This window comes from Anser anser (genome assembly GCF_964211835.1).
Source record: "Anser anser genome assembly, chromosome: 1".
Classification (NCBI taxonomy): Eukaryota; Metazoa; Chordata; class Aves; order Anseriformes; family Anatidae; genus Anser; species Anser anser.
The window spans coordinates 100,118,198-100,135,205 of record NC_139720.1 but is presented as its reverse complement, the minus strand read 5'-3'; the positions used below and the strand labels follow the sequence as shown (position 1 = coordinate 100,135,205).

Below are 17,008 nucleotides of genomic sequence, written 5' to 3'. Positions count from 1 at the left end.
GACCTCACCTGACTGCCAGGACTTTTCAAATATGATGGAGAGAGGCTTAGCAACTCCATCAGCCAGTTCCCTCAGGACCCTGGGATGCCTGCCATCGGGCCCCACAGACTTGTACGTGTTTAGTTTCATCAGGTGGTCTTGAACTCGCTCTTTGTTTACAGTGGGAGGGACTTTGCTCCCCCAGCCCTCATCTACAGGGTCAGGGACTCGAGAGACGTGGGCAGCCTGACTGGCAGTGAAGGCTGAGGCAAAGAACTTGTTCAGTACCTCAGCCTTCTCCACATCTGTTGTTACCAGTTCTCCCTTCTTGTTTATCAGAGGGGGCACACTCTCCTTAGCCTTTCTCTTCTGGCCAACATACCTATAGGATCCCTTCTTGTTATTCTTTGCGTCACTTACCAAGCTCAGTTCCATCCGTGCCTTGGCCTTCCTGATCCCATCCCTGCACATTCAGACAGCATCCCTGTGCTCTTCCCAGGCCACTTGTCCCTGCTTCCACTGCCTGTGCATTTCCTTCTTGCGCCTCAGTTTGACCTTGCTCAGCCATCCTGGTTTTCTGCCCTCCCTGCTCGCTTTCTTACACAGGGGATGGAGAGTTCTTGTGCTCCAAGGAAAACGTCCATAAAGAGTTGCCAGCTCTGTTCAGCTCCTTTGTCCCGAAGGGCAGTGTTCTAGGGGATCTCATCCACTAGGTCTTCAAATAACTGGAATTTCACTTTTTGGAAGGAGTTGATGGGGCTAATTGATCATTTTGCTCATATGCATACTGAAATCTTTCTTTGCTGTGATCTTTTTGCCAAAGCTTTCTTTATATCAGTACCTATTAAAAGTGCTCTGTACTTTCTTGTGGCTGGGCAGTGGTGGGAGAGAGTGATGGGTGACAAAAGATAAGTGATCTGATTTGTTTTAGACCTTTTGCTTTTGTCCCGTTATATTTGCATTTTATCAAGAAGAGAGTTTGCAGAGATTCTTCTGCCATTTTTTTTTCCTATAAATCTGTAGCTGAAAAGAAGGAAGGTGAACTGGAAGCTCAGTAGCTTCGGCTGACATTTTTGAACCTCTCCTGGCAGAGCAACTGAATCACATTGCTGGTAAGTGCCCTTAAAAAATAGCTTGATCCTGCACTTTTGAGATTTCAGCTTTTACAGGACTGCTTTTAACCTGCATTGGAAGTGACGTGAAGGGTACTGCCAATTGGCTAAGAAGTCCAGGTACAAGGTTAATGTTTCTGGGGATGGATATTACAATTATGAGCTCCATGCAGTAAAGTATAAGCGTGTTATCTGGGTTCAGGTTTTGTCCCTGTTCAAGCTGCTGGAGGAAGGGATGTGGCCATCCCAGCCTCAGCAACAGCTGTGGCTGGATTTTGTTTTCCTTAGTAGTGTAAGATCCGTCCAAAAGCTTTACATAAACTACTCACCTTTTGAACTACTATAAAGAATCTAGGAGTACAGGTTGAAAAAAGAGATCTACACCAACTAGTTATCAGTTCTTTATTTTCCTTCCCTCTTTTTTTTTTTTTTTTTTCAATTTTTTATTTTTTAAACTGGGAACTTCAAACAGCTTCAGTTAAAGATGCCTTAGTTTTCCTTTTGTGGTGCTGTCTTAGGATACCTGCGAAACAGGAAAGGGTTAGCACAGGAGTGTGTGGTTCACCCCAGATCTGCCTTCATTGTGAAATACAGGTAATGACTTGTTAACAAACCCACGCGTACTCTGTCCACGTTTCCTTGACACTGAATCTGAATATTGGTTGCTATTTAAAAAAAGTACAATGTTTGATTTGTTGATTTAATCACGAAACAAAACACATGAATGGAAACACTCATTTACATGACTATTGCTTATACACCTAGATGAAGAGTTGACTACAAATGGCCACATGTAGTTCCTTAATGAGAGAGAGTGTGTTCTTACTAAGACCATACCAAGACAAAAAAACATTCAAGACTGAATTATACTGTGCTTGAGTTCACCTTTAGGTTATGAAAAATGATGTACAGGTGCCAGGGTATTTAAGGGGTGGAATTAAATGAAATCTGGCTTTTTGTCTCTGTTACAATACACACATCTTATAAATGGAGGAGTCCTGAGGTTGAACACAGCTTTTACTTAAGCTGCACTATTTTCTTCACTTTTTAAATTGTATACTGACAAAAATATTTTTGTATGCATATCTTCATTATAATACATTTTGGTGCAAAATGGCTTCCATAAAAGTAATATGTTTTAGAGAATTTCGATATGTGATAGTTTTATAAAATATGCGTAATAAATAGAGTATTTCTGCTAAATATTCATGTAGGAAGCTATTCTGGTAATACAGGGAATGTCTAATTGATGTAAATAGTGGACCTGTTGAACTATTAAAAAAAAAAATTAAATCATTTAAAAAACAGGTGATTATACAAAACAAAAATTGATCCTCAAATTCTCCTTTGTCTTTTAATTCAGTATTTGAAGCTTAGGTTAACGCTCTATGAATGGATTTGTTTTTTAATAAAATAGCTTGTACTTCATTGAAGACTTGCCTACTCTGAAAACACATAAATAACCTAATTTAATGTATTTTCTCTGCATGCTCTGTCTAGCTACAGTTCTATGCGTAAGTGTAAACACATCTGGTCAAACCCAGATGTGTGCGTGTGCTGTTGCAAGTTCTGTGCATCAGGTTTTGGGATGTGGTTGTGACAGAGAACTTCTGCAAAGAATGTGAGTGAAAAGGGTATCCAAACGAACAACAAAAAAAAGCGTGTTTTAAATTGAACAAATATCTTTCTAGGCAATCTGGTCTATTGTAACTGAGGATTACGATGTTGAAGATTACCTCCAGGTTTAGGATTTGCTTGAGGTGGTGCTGTCTTAGTGGAAAAGGTGAAAGCACATGATTTCAACATACAGTGACAGCTAGTGTCCTTAATTTTCTTACAGCAATTCAGAAGCTGTGCTCATTGCTCTGAATGCTGTGACTTTAGTACTTTCATTAATAGCCTTTAATAGTGTTCAGGTCAGGCCTTTCAAAAATCCCACACTCCCCCTCATTTCACAATAAATCAGTCAGGCAAGAATTTTTCCTCCCTCATTCAAGTTTTTAAGCGAAGTTTTTTTTTTTTTTTTTCCACATACATGGTAAATCTTGATAGAAAGCATTTAACAGTGTGCACTAACAAACTTATACAACATATACATTACATATATATATTTTTATATATAGAATGTTCTATATACAAACATATACAACTTTTTAGATCTCTACAGACTACCAGAAAATTGATAATTATAGTCACAAGTGGTAAACTTAACAGAAATAGCAGTTTGTAACTGTCTGGAAATAGTAAGAGTGGAAAGCAAGATACAGCTGTGACCTAATGGGGAGTACTAGAGAAAAGTTGTTTTACAATTTCTTATTCATGTTTTTAAGTTTGAGGGATGCTAAATTCTAATTTTTCTGTTGCATAAAATGGAAATCTACTGGAAGTTTTTTTTCCCCTCTTTTTAAGACAGAGACTGGCAGCTGCCAAGGTAAGTCAGACATCATGTAAATGACTTGTTGAAGACACTTTTTTCCCAGGGCATGCTATGGCGATTAGCAATTAAAAGTCATTCTTAATTTTTTTTTACACTTGATTCTCAAACCAGGAGCAGGCTCCAGCTCCAGCCAGAAGAGATGCTTCCACTGAAGTCAAGGTAACGGGCTTGCGATGTTCGCCACCTACACAAGGTGCAGTGTATGGAAAGCTTAAGCAGAACTACTGCCTACCTTGCCATTTAAGTATGCCTGCTGCTGCCTGACCACAGTGCGCTAGCACTCATCTGGGCTGATTTATTAAAGGCTGACTACATTACACCAATTTATAGCAGACACTGGCCCTGTAGCCTATGGATATACAAATGCCACACTTCAACTGGTAATGGCCTTCTCATTTGCGCTGTCTTAGTGCATAAACGAGTGTAGGGCTGGGTAGAGAACCAGTTCTGGTTGGTATCTTGACAGTAAAGAAGACTACCTAGCTTCTCTGTAAAAGAAGAAAAGGTAGGAAGAATAAGGCCTAAAAAGTTGGTTGGAGGGTTTAAATGATCTGCTGCACAAAATTATTTTGTTGCCTAGAGACTAGTGGTTTGGGGATATAGGCCAGAGCACAGGCAGAGCGAATATACATCGAAACAGAAGATATAGAATGGCTCTAATATTGTTGTCATTTATCTATCATTCTAGATGCCTGGTTACAGTGATACTTCCTCATATGCAAGTGACCAGTTCTGGGATCTGGCCACTGGAAGAAGTTCTCCGACCCAGTTCATACTGGCATCAGAGTGGTGAGTTTGCTGTTTCCTCGTACACAAACGCACAGACATCATCTTGGGTCACGGACGATTTCAGTTCCTTAACTCTCAGTGGAAACCCAGGCATTGCTGGGCTTTGACCTTTTTCCCAGCAACTTTCTACAGTTCTCACAACTGTAGTCCAGTTTTTCCTGTGACAGAGGAAAACTTTTCGTGTCTCATTCCCAGTTGAGCTAGACCAGTCAGGGTTCTCACTTGGATTTTGCCCACAGAGAAACATAAAAATCCTGTAAAGCATAGAATGCCTGTTATGCTAAAATATGAATTTAAAACTTTACACCTCAGATCTGTTCCATCCCTTTAACTTGCACAGCTGTGTTGATAGTGAAGCTAGACTCTAGACTTCCAGACCGTACAATTTCCTGGGCTCCATTTTAAGGAAACAAAAGATAGGGGAAGAGCATCCTTGAAAGAGATCATTTGAACACTGGTGAAGTTAAGATCTAGTTATGAGGGGATGCTGTCTGTCTGCATCAATGCCAGTCAGGACTCCTTGAAGGAACATCATCTGTACCTCTTCTCATACAGAAAAAAAAAATTAAATGTTGCTTTTCCTCCTTTTCCTCACTTTCATTTTCTAATTTGAAGCTATGTCCAGATACATGAAAACAAGTCTTCAGTGCCTTGTTTCCAAGCCAATGTTGGAAAAATTTCTAACTTAACAGGTCACCTGTATGGTAGTGAGGTTCTTGTAGGCTGCTGTAACTGCAGCATATTCCTAGGGACTAGGAATCCATTCACATAAATAGGTGATAGGTAGGTTTTACTTAGTGTTGTCTTCTACAAGCTGGAGAGTGTTCTGCTGAGTTCTCTGTAGAAACCAATCAAGCCACTTTGAAGCAGAAGCAAATTACTTTTAGTAGTGTAAGCAGAAAATCAATTGCCACACACCTGTGGTGTCATTTGCTCTATGTACCAATTCAGTGCCATATGTTGACAGTTTTTTCATGCTCCTCCCTGGCCCATCTTTTACTCTTGCTGCTGTGAGCTCTCTCTACTAGCTTGATGGGATCTACAGTTTCCTTAGCATAATTTCAACCAAACACTTAAGAAAAAAAAAAATAAATCACTGTTTTGCAAGCTGCTAAGCAGCTTTTGTCAGTGGAAACTGATGGGACTCTCCAAATTGTAGCACTGTGGTTTCCCATTGTGCCTTCCTAACTTCAAGAGTTCCTAAGCTTGTTTTCTATTCCTGCTACAGAGAAATAAGGCAACCAAGTGATACTGAAACCATGGGGATGAAAATGCCATAGCCCCCTCCAAGGACAAGTGAGATAAATCTAGAGCACGTTTTTAAAAGTACAGATAAGGATGACATGTCATGTACTCTGAATTGCAAATAAACCATCTACCCTCATGTTTTAATGACATTTCAGATGGTGCCTGTCTAGCTACTTGAAAAATCTGTAAAGTTTGGGCATAGGTTTTGAAGTTATTTATTCTTCTGGTAGGAGTTAAACAGCACTTATTTCGAGCAAGGTTTTTCAAGGGAAATAAATAGCATATAAGAAAACACAGCTCAATGCATTTTTTATGTTGAGAACAGTAGCAAACATGCTTGAAATGTACTGACATTTTGTAGTCTCATTTTTAAAAAATAAAGATTTTTTTGTCATCTAAGTATTTTTTTTTCTCAATAGAAATTAATCCCATTTTTCTTCAGTCGCAACATGCTTTCTTTTTTTTTCTTTTTTTTTTAAGATGTCAATTAGTCATGCAAAGTTTTGTAAGTGCATTAACATTCGAGTTTGTACAGAATATTTCTAACCAGACACACTCCCCACAGTTCATACCTACAGCTTCTGAAAAATACATGCCACAGTGATGGTTGAGTTCCTTTTGGAAAAAATTGGCTACTGCATAAGCCAGGTGTTGGAGTAAGACCCACATGACTCTAGCTTCCATCTCATGGCCTAAAAAATTTCTCCTTGAATCTCACTGTGATGAATCCAATATTGTAAGAGGAAAACATCTTCTAGGAGAAAAATTGTTTCTGACCCGTGACTGGTAGATTTGGGAATGAACGTTGCTTCCCTGAACAGTGTTCTTAATAAAGCCACAAGCAGATTCTTTAAAAGTTTAAAACTGGTACCATTTTTTGTCCTTGTATTTCAGCATCACCTACAGAAATGGGAAACAAACAAATAAAGGGATATAAAACACTGTCCTGCATGAGAACCATCACAAACTTCGTAAGTAGTGAAGTAGTGCATTACTGTTCCTTTTTTTAATCATCAGGTCTTAATTCCACTGAGATCTTGTTTTAAATATTTTATATAGTAATTGTTAAATTCTTAAAAATATATACATATATATAATTGCTTACCTGTTATTTTTGTTCATGAAAAGATTTTTCCTGAGGAACTTTAACTCCTTTACCACTTTCCTTTCACAGAAGACTAGGAACTGCCAGTGCTTTTAACACCTTTAGAAAGAAGCTCATCTATGGAGCACAGTATATATGCGCTGAATATATAAACTCTGTTTTGCATTCAGGACAAGTTCCTTCCATGTATTTTTGCCTCACACTTAAAAAAAGTCAATAAAAACACAAAAATCTTACCCAGAGATGTAATGCATGTTAAACCAGCTGTACAGTTAACTGAAGAACATACATTTTGGGGAAGTAGTCTTTCATACTTTTTATCTTAAAAAAAATTCACTTTCGTTGATTCCCAGCTTTAACAGCATGGGCTGGAAGAGCTTTCTATTTCCACCTCTAAGCACAGTATTATCCTAAATAACTGTATCACAGTGCTGTACTAGAGGTTTTCTCCTCTTCTTGCCAGTAAGATCTGTCAGTGTTCTTATGTACACACCTATTTGTTTTCTGCCCTACTGCATAGATCTGCTGCACTAAGCAGCTTAAAAAAAAGACTAGTCATGATGATATAGTGAAAAAAGTGTGAGACGAGAAGTACCACATTCTAAATTCAGAGGTTAACAATGGATGTTCATTTTATGAAAACATGAAAGGAAGAGATGTGCAATGAAGTTTATTTTGGGTATTCCATTGTGCAGGGGAAAGAACAGAAAAAACAGCATTTAAGTTAATGTGAGTACACCTAAAACAATATGACCAGGTGAATGGGGAGCACAGTATTTGAATTTCCTGAAGTGAAGCAAAGGAATAGTTGTAGAGTTTGTGGTTCCTGGTTCTGTGTGTGTGGTGCCAGGGCTCTTACCTCATGTGCATGTTTGGAAAATGCTTCTGCACTGGCCATCATGCTCGCAGTCCTTTCATCCAGCTCCCCCAGTTTCTGTCCTCGCTCATCAAGGGCAATGCGTGCACGAGTCAGGTCCCCAATAACTCCTCCTGCAGCTCCTCTCACACCTTCTATTCCTCCTGATCCAGGTATGTGCTGGGCAAGACTGCGAGAGGCTTTTCCTGCTGTGGCCTCACCAACTGCAAAGGAGAAATAGAAACAGGGAATGAGTCATTGGCTGTAGCGCTGTTGGTGCTTCTGGTCCCTGAGCTGCGGCCTTGCAGCGATGACACCTTGTGTGTAGATGCCATGTGTGGAGGACTTTGCTCTCTGCACCTGCCCATCTACAGTGCTGCTGTGCACCCCCACCCCTCCATTGCTTAAAGGAAACTGTTGAGGTGAAGTAATCACAGATAAAGCAACCAAGAACCCTGCCCTTTTTTCTTTTCTTTTTCTTTTTAACCACCGATCATATAAATCTTATGTACCACTCTATTCCTAGATGATAAGAGCAAGAGATCCCATGTACCAGCTTCTGGAAGGAAAAAATAGTCACTTACAAAGTTCCTCTCTGTCAAAAGCTTGTCCACTTCCTCCAAAAAGTCCTTTGAGAAAGCCTCTGTTTTGGGCTTCTGGTGTTTCCACAGGAGTAAACAAATCCCCAAGCATGTCCTAGAAAGTAAGTCAGGCAAAAGTCCATGTGAAAAATTACTGACGTGAAAGCAGGTCTGGGTCTTTGCTTCATTTGCATTAGTTTAAAAAGCCACATACATTGGATATATTCAAGTTTGTGAAAACATCAGTGGTAAGATCACATTTTGCTTAGAAACAGCAGAGGCGACACTGTAATTGAATAATCAATTTGCTGTGAATTATGTGTTTTGCTTTAGTGATTATCCAGGCAAGCAGGGCATTCACTCTCTGTTTTCTCTTTATAGCATACCTGATTTCAGTGCTTGCTAGCAGTTCAGAGGTTTCTTTTTTGTTTGTTTGTTTTTAAATAAAAGCCCATTGCCTTCCACGTGCCCCTCTTTCATTCCTAATCATTGTTATTGTGCATTTTGGCAGTGCCATCAGTAATGCTAAATAAGCATGTCTGGCGGCACTGTCATGGTGACAGAGATTTTGGAGCAGTTGAACTAAATCAGGGCCAAACAAATCTCAGGCTTAGCTTTATTTGCAGCAGTATTAGGAAGGTGGGCTCTCCAGAATAAAACTGGTAAAGAAAGCATATGGTCCGATTAGAGTTTAAAACCAGCAAGGCTGTGTGATGAGAGCAGATGCTGCCCTGTTGCTCAGCTCCATGTTTGCTCATCTATGCCTCAACAGGCAGACACAGCTGTTCTCCACAAAAGGGTCCTGGGAAGCTGAGTGCTTAGGACAGAGCTGTGACTCACTCACTGCTCCTCGGCATAGTCACCTGCTCTAGGGAGAAAAATTAGCGTATCCCTTTGAGCTTAAGTGGCCTCTCTTATGCAGCCTGGCTTGTTTTCTAAGGTAGCAGGTGATGCTGGGTCATCTGCCTTTTGTACAAGGCTAATGGCTGTGCAAGTCTTTTACAGTCCCTGTTGCATAAAAGCCAAGATACAAGCAGTCATAGCTCATCAGTACAGAGTAGCAAGGGCTGTTTCCATTTTGTTGTTGCATGACGCTATTAAGGTTAATAAAAATCTAGCTTGTAACAGCATCGTGCTATAGGTTCACCATCTAAGATACATTGAGCAAACCTTTTAATAATTTTAAAATTGTTTCCCTGCAAAACTCTCTCTTTTCCATTGTGCAAAGCTGGTATGCAATGCTCACTCCTCACAGCGCTCCTTCAGACTTGAGACAGACAGTGCTGTGATGTGATCTGAGCAGCTCAGCACATGTTATTCCCTAGGGCATAATGAGCGCTGGCAGGACCATTTCTTTTATATTTCTATCCTAGTTCACTTATTCACCCTCTTTTTTTTTCTTTTATTACTCATGTTTCTCCCTGTAACCTCTCACAATTCCTCCTCTTCAGTAAATGACATTTTAATTTGCATTTTCATTATAAAAAACCCAAATCTAACATTGTGAAGACCTTTGCTCAAAATAAATTATTTTAATTAGACCATTTCTGTAGTTACTGTATTTTAACGTACAATGGGAGTTGCTTTCCTCATATAGAAGAAGGGGAATGCCAATTAGTGGAGTGAAAACAACAGTAAATAATTAATAATATATTAAAACAGAGTGTATTTTTTGATAATATCAACACCAGTTTGTCTCATATTCCCACTCATCTACTGAAAGCTGTAGGTATCAAGATATTTTTGGAGTTAAAATAATAATAAAAAAAAAGATAAAATATGGGAAGGAACGTTTATTTTCACTGACACAGTTGCTATGTGGTTGGACACATGCTGGTACCAACTGCTGTGGCTGCTATGAATTTGTAACTTCCCCTTATTTCCCTTCAGTCATTTCTAACAGTTGGTCTTTCGTATGGTAGGACTTTGAGAGAAGCAGGCTGTGAAGAGTCCCATTTGGGCGCAAATCTGGCTCTGTACAGAGCCAGCAGAGATTGCAATTACATGAGGGCAGGCTGGAGACACGGGCGAGCCACTAGGGCACAGGAGCAAGGTGACTGTCACAAAAGAGTCTGAACAGCAACAGAGCTGCTGACCTCTCTCTGATCCGCTTCTCTGGCATCAGTCAGCCCGGGCAAGCACAAAGGAACGTGTTTGTCTTTGATGTCACTTGACATATTAGAAAAGAACTAAAATACTCTTTTTTTCCTTTTTTTTTTTTCCCCCCCTCACCAACAGGTATGCTTGCGATTTGACAACAAAATATCATCTTTGGAAATGCCAGTATTACTTATTTAACCATTTGAAAAAAGTATCTTTTGATTAGAAATCATAGCCTGGCATGAAATGTTATTTTGAGAACTCTAGCAGTAAAAACGACAATTTACAGATGTTCACTGTTCAGGCCACTGGCCCTCCCACACAGACAAAGGCAGTGAAGTGAGGTTTTTGGGCCATACCTGCAGATTGTCACACATCTCCTGGCTGTACGTTAGGCGCTGGATCTCAGTGGGAGAGCTGAGGTACAAAGCCTGCCCTTCATTAGTGAAACAAAAGGTCCGCGCTATCCTCATATCTGTTACAGGCAAATAGTTGATGTCCAGCAGTGGGCGAAGGCTGGGTAAGCTGAAGAGAAGCAGATACTTAGGTTAGACAAACTGCCACATGTGATACATCTGCTGTATGGCTGCATTTTAAACCAATGTGTAAGTTTATGCTTTTCATAACTGGATTAGTTGAAGTGCATCTCTAAGCCAAAAAATTCTGCCCTCAACACAGTGCCTTCCCTTCATACTTTGCTTCCCTGCAGGGAGAAGATCCAGCTGCCTTACCTCAACAGTCAGCTCCTGCTGCTGTCTCGATTTGGGACACTCATGCAACACAGTACGGCTTGTGCCATGTGCCAGTTGCCATGTGGGCAGAGGTGGGAAATGGCATGGCAAGGCCCTGTTTGCACCCTGTGGGCAAAGGCTCTATCCCCTTACCTGTACTCCGGCTTCTCCTGCTTCACCTCATTAGCTGTACATCCTGATTCAATTTAAATGGCCTGGGCAGGGAAGGGGTGGTGTGGGAACGCAGGGGCACAATTACAGTGATGCTGCACAGTCAGCTCAATGGTGGCAATGACGAGGCAGAGAAACTAGGTGCTCCAAGTGGAAAAATCTGAAATTGCAAGAGTGGGACTCACCCCTTCACACTGGATAAACAGTACCATTTCTATGCCTGAGCTCTTCTATACTGCTCTATAGCTGACTTACCGTAACTGAGCAGAATTATCAATGTTTCATGCTAGTTATAAGTCATCAGCCATTAGTTGTCATCATGGGGGAGTTACTATGAAATAAAAGAATTCATTTTGCTGTGCAGCTGCCTTATCTCCCCATGTGGAGACAGGCCAAGGAACAGGGATTGCAACAGGCAAGGCAGGGCTCCCAGTGGAGTAATTAATTATATATAAAATGCGCACTAAATGCACCCACCAGGAGTTAATGCAGAGCATCAGACATGTTGTAAGCACACCCTACAGCAAATGCAAGTGGAACGTGACAGCACTGTGCCACCCCTTTGTTTAGTTTTGCCACAAAGTCAGTTAGATAAGTACCTCAGTGTCATGATGTGCCCATTGGCACAAAAGCACGCCAGACAGACGCTGTTACAGAGGGTGACCACATCTGCTCGCAATAAAAAGGACGTTTCGGTGATGTTGTGGACATAAAGACATGTTTGGGAAGGCAATGAGAAGACTTTGGCTTGTTTTTCTGAACAAATGACTGCAAATTGGTGATCACCCATATCCTGGGAGGAGGAAGGGGAATGCATGACAAGTTTCCTTTTTCTTGTTTTTTCACCATCATCAGCACTGTGTGGGTCCCTCCATACTTCATATGGTGGATGTGTCAACGTCCCCATGCAGTCCAAGCATGCGAAGGTCAGCACGGCTCCTTTCAGTGTCAGAACTGTGCCTGCAAAATATAATCTCTCACTGGCACTGGCATCACAATTAAACTGGTTGTCAGTATGGTGGACACAAGGCATAGCTGACACCTAGGTTTTTCTTTTGTAAATACAGCAAACACATTAATCTAGCTAAGGTGACAAGTCGTCCTCGCTCAGTTCTTCCTGACCACACAGGAAGGTGAACAAATAGGCTGTCAATACTGAAAAGGTCTCCGGCAGCCTATATCAAATAATCTATATAATACATGCTACTGAACACCGTAAAAATAGGCTGTTTTTTTATCTCTATGTTAAACCAGTAGGATATTTATTACCCTTCCACTAAAGCTGCTCTCCTTAGTCTGGTGTCCATCCAGTTTTATTTCTCTAAACCAACTGTGGTGGGGGCTTACCTCTATTCCTGTGTATCCTCTGTTTTTGATCATTACTTTACTGTGAACGTGGTAAGTACATACTGCCTCTCCTCAGACCTGACCTCTCTTACTGCTCTGTCCTCTCTGCTCTGCCATCTGTCACTCACTAAGCCAAGGATCTCTCCTGGTACATCAACCTGCCAACATTTGTGTTTCCTTTCCTGAACTCCCTTCTGCTTCTCTGCAGCCTTCTGACAGGAAAGACAGCCAAACTGTTCACAGCATCCCAGACAGGATTGCATCAGAGCTGTATACAGGACTGCTATTTCCCAGTATGAAGGAGCCCTGCTAATTTCCCTGTCGTCACAAAAATTACACATGACTTTGCCCAAGACGTAGGGTAGTCTTCAGAAGTAACAAAACCAAAGTGCCTCAGCTTGTGAAGCTGTGGGTCTCTCACAAGTGTATCTTTTTACCTGTGCACCCTCAATGTAGCGAGTGACCACTGCTTGATACATTTCTTGAGAATTTTCTGCCAAAAAGACTGTACAAAACCATGCAGTTTTTCTCCTGTTGTACCAAGATGGATAATAAACAGGAAAACAGCAGCACTCTTACCACTTGGCGACACCATGACCGGCTCTGACTGCCGTAGGTCGTCACTGGCAGGCAGGTTAAGGGAGAGGATTAAGACCATACCAAGGCCCGTTCCAACCCAGAGGCATGGGGAGACAGCAGAGTCGTTCTTTCGGGCAAAGGACTCCATGAAGTACAAAGCTGTAATTGCCTCCTTTGAGTCCCTGTCGATGCTTGACACGCTGGAGCTTCGGGAACGGCTGAAGGAGTTTTCCCGGTTTTCTGCATAAATAAATACAATTGAATAGGCATAAGCTGGCAATCCTAGAGCAAGCACAAGCCTGCGGCAAATACAAACTCCCTGCAGAGTACAGAAAACACAGCATTTTCATAACCTGGGCAAACAGTCTGATACTAACGCCACACCAGCTTCCTGCCAATGTATAAATGTGTGGAAAATGCTGTCAGACCTCATCAGTTAGAGCTGCATTAGAAATAGCTGCTTATTATGGAGATTAGCATAGACTAATTAGAGTTTACAACAGCCTTAGCTCAAAGGACTTGTTCTAAATAGCATGAAATAATTTTAGACCCATATGTTACCAATGCATTTAAAATTAATCCATGTATCTCGTCGCTGCAGGTCACGAAGGGAGGAGCCATTACCAACTTCAGAACACGTGTCCTTTGCTCTGCTGCTGTTTCCTCTGCTAGTAAGTAGTAGCACTAAGTTCACAGCCATCGTGTATTGTCAAGCTATGAATAACTGCTCTCTGGGAGAAATACACCCATTGCTAAAGTGATCCCAGCATCTGAGATGTCTCAGGGCACAATTCAGCTCTGGTTTCCTGGGCGCTGAAATGAGAAACGTGCTCTGTGCCCTAGACAACAACTGCATAGTGAGCTGGCACTAATGGGTTCATCTTCTTGCTTAAGCTTTAGCAGGCAACAGTGAGAGCCAGGTGCAGACAGAGCTGTGTTGACTTCACTGCAAATACACAGGCACGGCGATTCTGAGGGAAGTGACAGTGAACATGGTCTGACTGCTGTAGGGCTCAGGGATTCCTGCTTTGCTTTGCCTTGTGCCAAGAAGGAAGAACAAAATCATGCAAGGGAGCTGCTGGCACTAGCGGGAAATGTCAGTGACAACACACTGGAGGCTATAAAGGACACTGAGGCTAAAAAGTCACTGAAGACTAGAGGAGTCAGAGGGAAAAGGAGAGCAGGGCTGGCTGCTAGCATAGTGTTTGCAAAATGATTAGTGCTAGTGCTGCTGTCTACCAACCTGGAGTCAAGACCAGTCTCGATCACTGGAAACCTCACATTCTCTTCTGCAACATAAACAACTAGAGGAAGTAGGAGGCTCTGGAGACGGAGAAATATTTGAAGGTATTGGACCAGAGATAAAAGGCTTATTTCTGAACCTATCTTTATGAAGCAGATTTGTGTTTGGTGAATTATCTGTCTCATACCTCAGAATAGAGAGCTATCTATTCAGAGCCAGTGGAAATGACTGAGAAGAGGAATAGAAAATAACTTTCTCAAGTACTCCAATTTAAAACTAGGCTAAGCTTCATATTGTATGTATGTTTCTTGCTCTCCATCAGAAGCAGCAGTTTGGCAGGTGAATCCTCCTTGGACAACATGTTGCAACGTTATATTCCCCTACCCAGATCACGCCGTGTAAACTGCTGAAATTATCCTCTTCACAGCAGCTACCTGGGAAAGACTGGAGAGAACCACAGCAAAACATTACTGGAACCAGAGCAGGCATTACTATATATGCCACCTTACATGCCTGTGTTGGCACGCAGAGGTGGGGGCAGATTCACATGCTGCTCATTCACACTTGGCACAGCTGCTGTTCTTGGAGGGTATCTGTAGTTTTTCAAACAGGAGCTGTGCAGGATAACATTTCCTGGCACTTTGGTCCCACTCTAATGGAAGAGAAATTTCTGTCTCCTTGAATTTCTAAGCACTGCCTTCTCTTCACCCTGTTTCACCTTCTTCAAGTAGGCACTGTTGTTACTCTAGTTCTAGCTCAGTACTGCTAAATATATCTGCATAAAACTGGGATTTTTTATTCATGTGCAAATACAGCTTCTAATACCTTGAGAATTATTGTCTCCCATAACCCCAAGCACTTCGTACTTCTGCAGTGGACTGGTTGGCCCAGCTCCTTCTTAAGCAAAGTGACTGGGCACCACAAAAAGCTGGGCAGAGCAGGAGAGGGCAGTAATTTCAAGGCATGGATTGATATACAAATCTTTTTTTTTTTTTTTAATTCAGTGTACCTTATTTTTAAAATATCTTATTATGTAATTCATTTTCTCTTTAAAAGGTATATTAATATCACAGCCATAAAGTTCAAGTATGGTGGTGCTCAAACTGAGAATGATGTGGAAAGGACAAATGCATCTGCTTAGTTAGCGTAGGCGACATACATGGACCTTAAAATATATGATGTGCCATTTGCATGTGTCATCAAGCTTTCTCCCTCTCTAAATTAACAAGAAGTGTTCCTCACTCCTGTGCAGTACAGTTAACTAAGACATTTTAGCAGAACTGACATTAACAGATATAATCTTTAGGACACTTTTGGGAACATACTGTGCTATTTTATATTAAATACACTACTCAAACTGAAACACAAAAGACCAGCATGACACATTTCAAAATCTGATTTCATTAAACATATCTGAACAGCAAAACAAAACCCATGAAAGGCTGCAATCACTATGTGACTTTATTGGCTAGCTCTAAACCAAGGCTGAAATCTCTCTTCTCCCTAGATTTTGGGATAAAACTTAGTTTAGTGCTATTCCCATGACACTCTTTTTCTCAAAGAGATTATACCCTAAATTCTTTATTTCAAAACTGCTCCATTATATCCTCGAGAAACATAACAGCACTTTCTTTGTGAAACTGTAAAAACTTACCTAGCCTAATTTCTATGTTTTAAAATGGTGTTCCATCTGCTAGAATTTCTCCTGTACAAACACTGCCAGTCCATACTAATTCTTAACCCAACCACCATGTTATGGATTTCCTCTTATATTGTCCTTCTATTACACAGCAAAACAGGTGTCTCAACAATGTCAGCTACAACACTTCTCTGTGTGACTCTGAACCAGCACCAGTACCACTTCCATGTACTCCCTTTAACCGAGGTTAAACAAAGCTTATGTGGTCTCCCTGCTTCAGTAAGGTGATAGACCATTCATATGTGAAAAGAAGATACTTTTCTGTTCCCCAGTAATCTTTCCTTCCTTCTCCTCTCCAGAAGATCCTTGGCACTTTCTCATAAATGTGCTCCTGCCTCTAAATTGCCTCTTGCTTTGAAATGTCCAGTATTCCTTTTGCTTGGAGAGGCATATATCCCTACTCCAGTGAACCCCCTGTTCCCATTCAGCTGTCTCTCTCTTAGGCTAGCATGTCATTTTTATTTGTCTTCCCATTGTAGATTTCCATTTATTGGCTCTTTTTTTTTTTTCTTTTTTCTTTTTCAAACAGGTCTTCAGGCTGTTCCTGCAGCTGGAAGCAGAGTGCACTATCAGAGGTGTCCAGTGTCCCCTGAGAGCCAATAAGTGACTATGACTTGGGATATGCTGCTATTCAAGTTGTTAGACCAGAATCTAAGCAGTTCTGAGCAAAAGCGTCATTATCTGCAGTGAGTGAATTTCAAAGAGCTGCATACTGTGGGTTAGGTTCATACTTCAGAAATACCACTACTTGCCTAAAAGTAGTCCTGCTTTCCTCAAAGTGTTTTCATTCAACCCTGCTCTATGCATGTTATGAGTTAGTGAGATGCAGATGGACACTCGGGAACCAATTTCCTTCACATTGGACTGATTGTTAAATTCAAGCTATGAGCAACAGCATACAAGTAGAAGGCTTCTGATTTAAAAACAATTACAAAACCTCTAATTTGCTACCCACCTCACTGACAGAAACACAGAAGAACACTTCAACTCACATGCTAGGATAAAAACGAAGCCAGTGTTTTTGAGTCTTA

At 41.1% G+C, this 17,008-nt stretch overlaps 2 protein-coding genes across 11 annotated transcripts in view; one reads left to right on the top strand and one right to left on the bottom strand.

Annotated features, from left to right (window-relative positions):
* Positions 1-1,479: 1,479 nt before the first annotated feature.
* STXBP5L (syntaxin binding protein 5L) overlaps positions 1,480-17,008 on the bottom strand; it is a 206,639-nt gene continuing 191,110 nt past the window's right edge. For all 10 annotated transcript variants that reach the window (XM_083834588.1, XM_083834584.1, XM_083834587.1 and 7 more), the window contains 6 exons: positions 13,036-13,275; positions 11,709-12,069; positions 10,567-10,732; positions 8,111-8,222; positions 7,530-7,750; positions 1,480-6,465 (listed from right to left, as the gene is read on the bottom strand). In XM_083834588.1, coding sequence (XP_083690714.1) covers positions 6,424-6,465; positions 7,530-7,750; positions 8,111-8,222; positions 10,567-10,732; positions 11,709-12,069; positions 13,036-13,275 — 1,142 coding nt within the window. In that variant the 3' untranslated portion in view covers positions 1,480-6,423. The remainder of the gene's footprint in view (positions 6,466-7,529; positions 7,751-8,110; positions 8,223-10,566; positions 10,733-11,708; positions 12,070-13,035; positions 13,276-17,008) is intronic.
* LOC310899681 (uncharacterized protein) lies at positions 4,179-16,970 on the top strand (the record flags this gene model as incomplete). The annotated part of the gene is made up of 4 exons (XM_083836407.1): positions 4,179-4,317; positions 6,460-6,536; positions 13,637-13,706; positions 16,507-16,970. The coding sequence occupies 4 exons, from the start codon at positions 4,179-4,181 to the stop codon at positions 16,578-16,580; spliced, it is 360 nt and encodes a 119-aa protein (XP_083692533.1). The 3' UTR covers positions 16,581-16,970.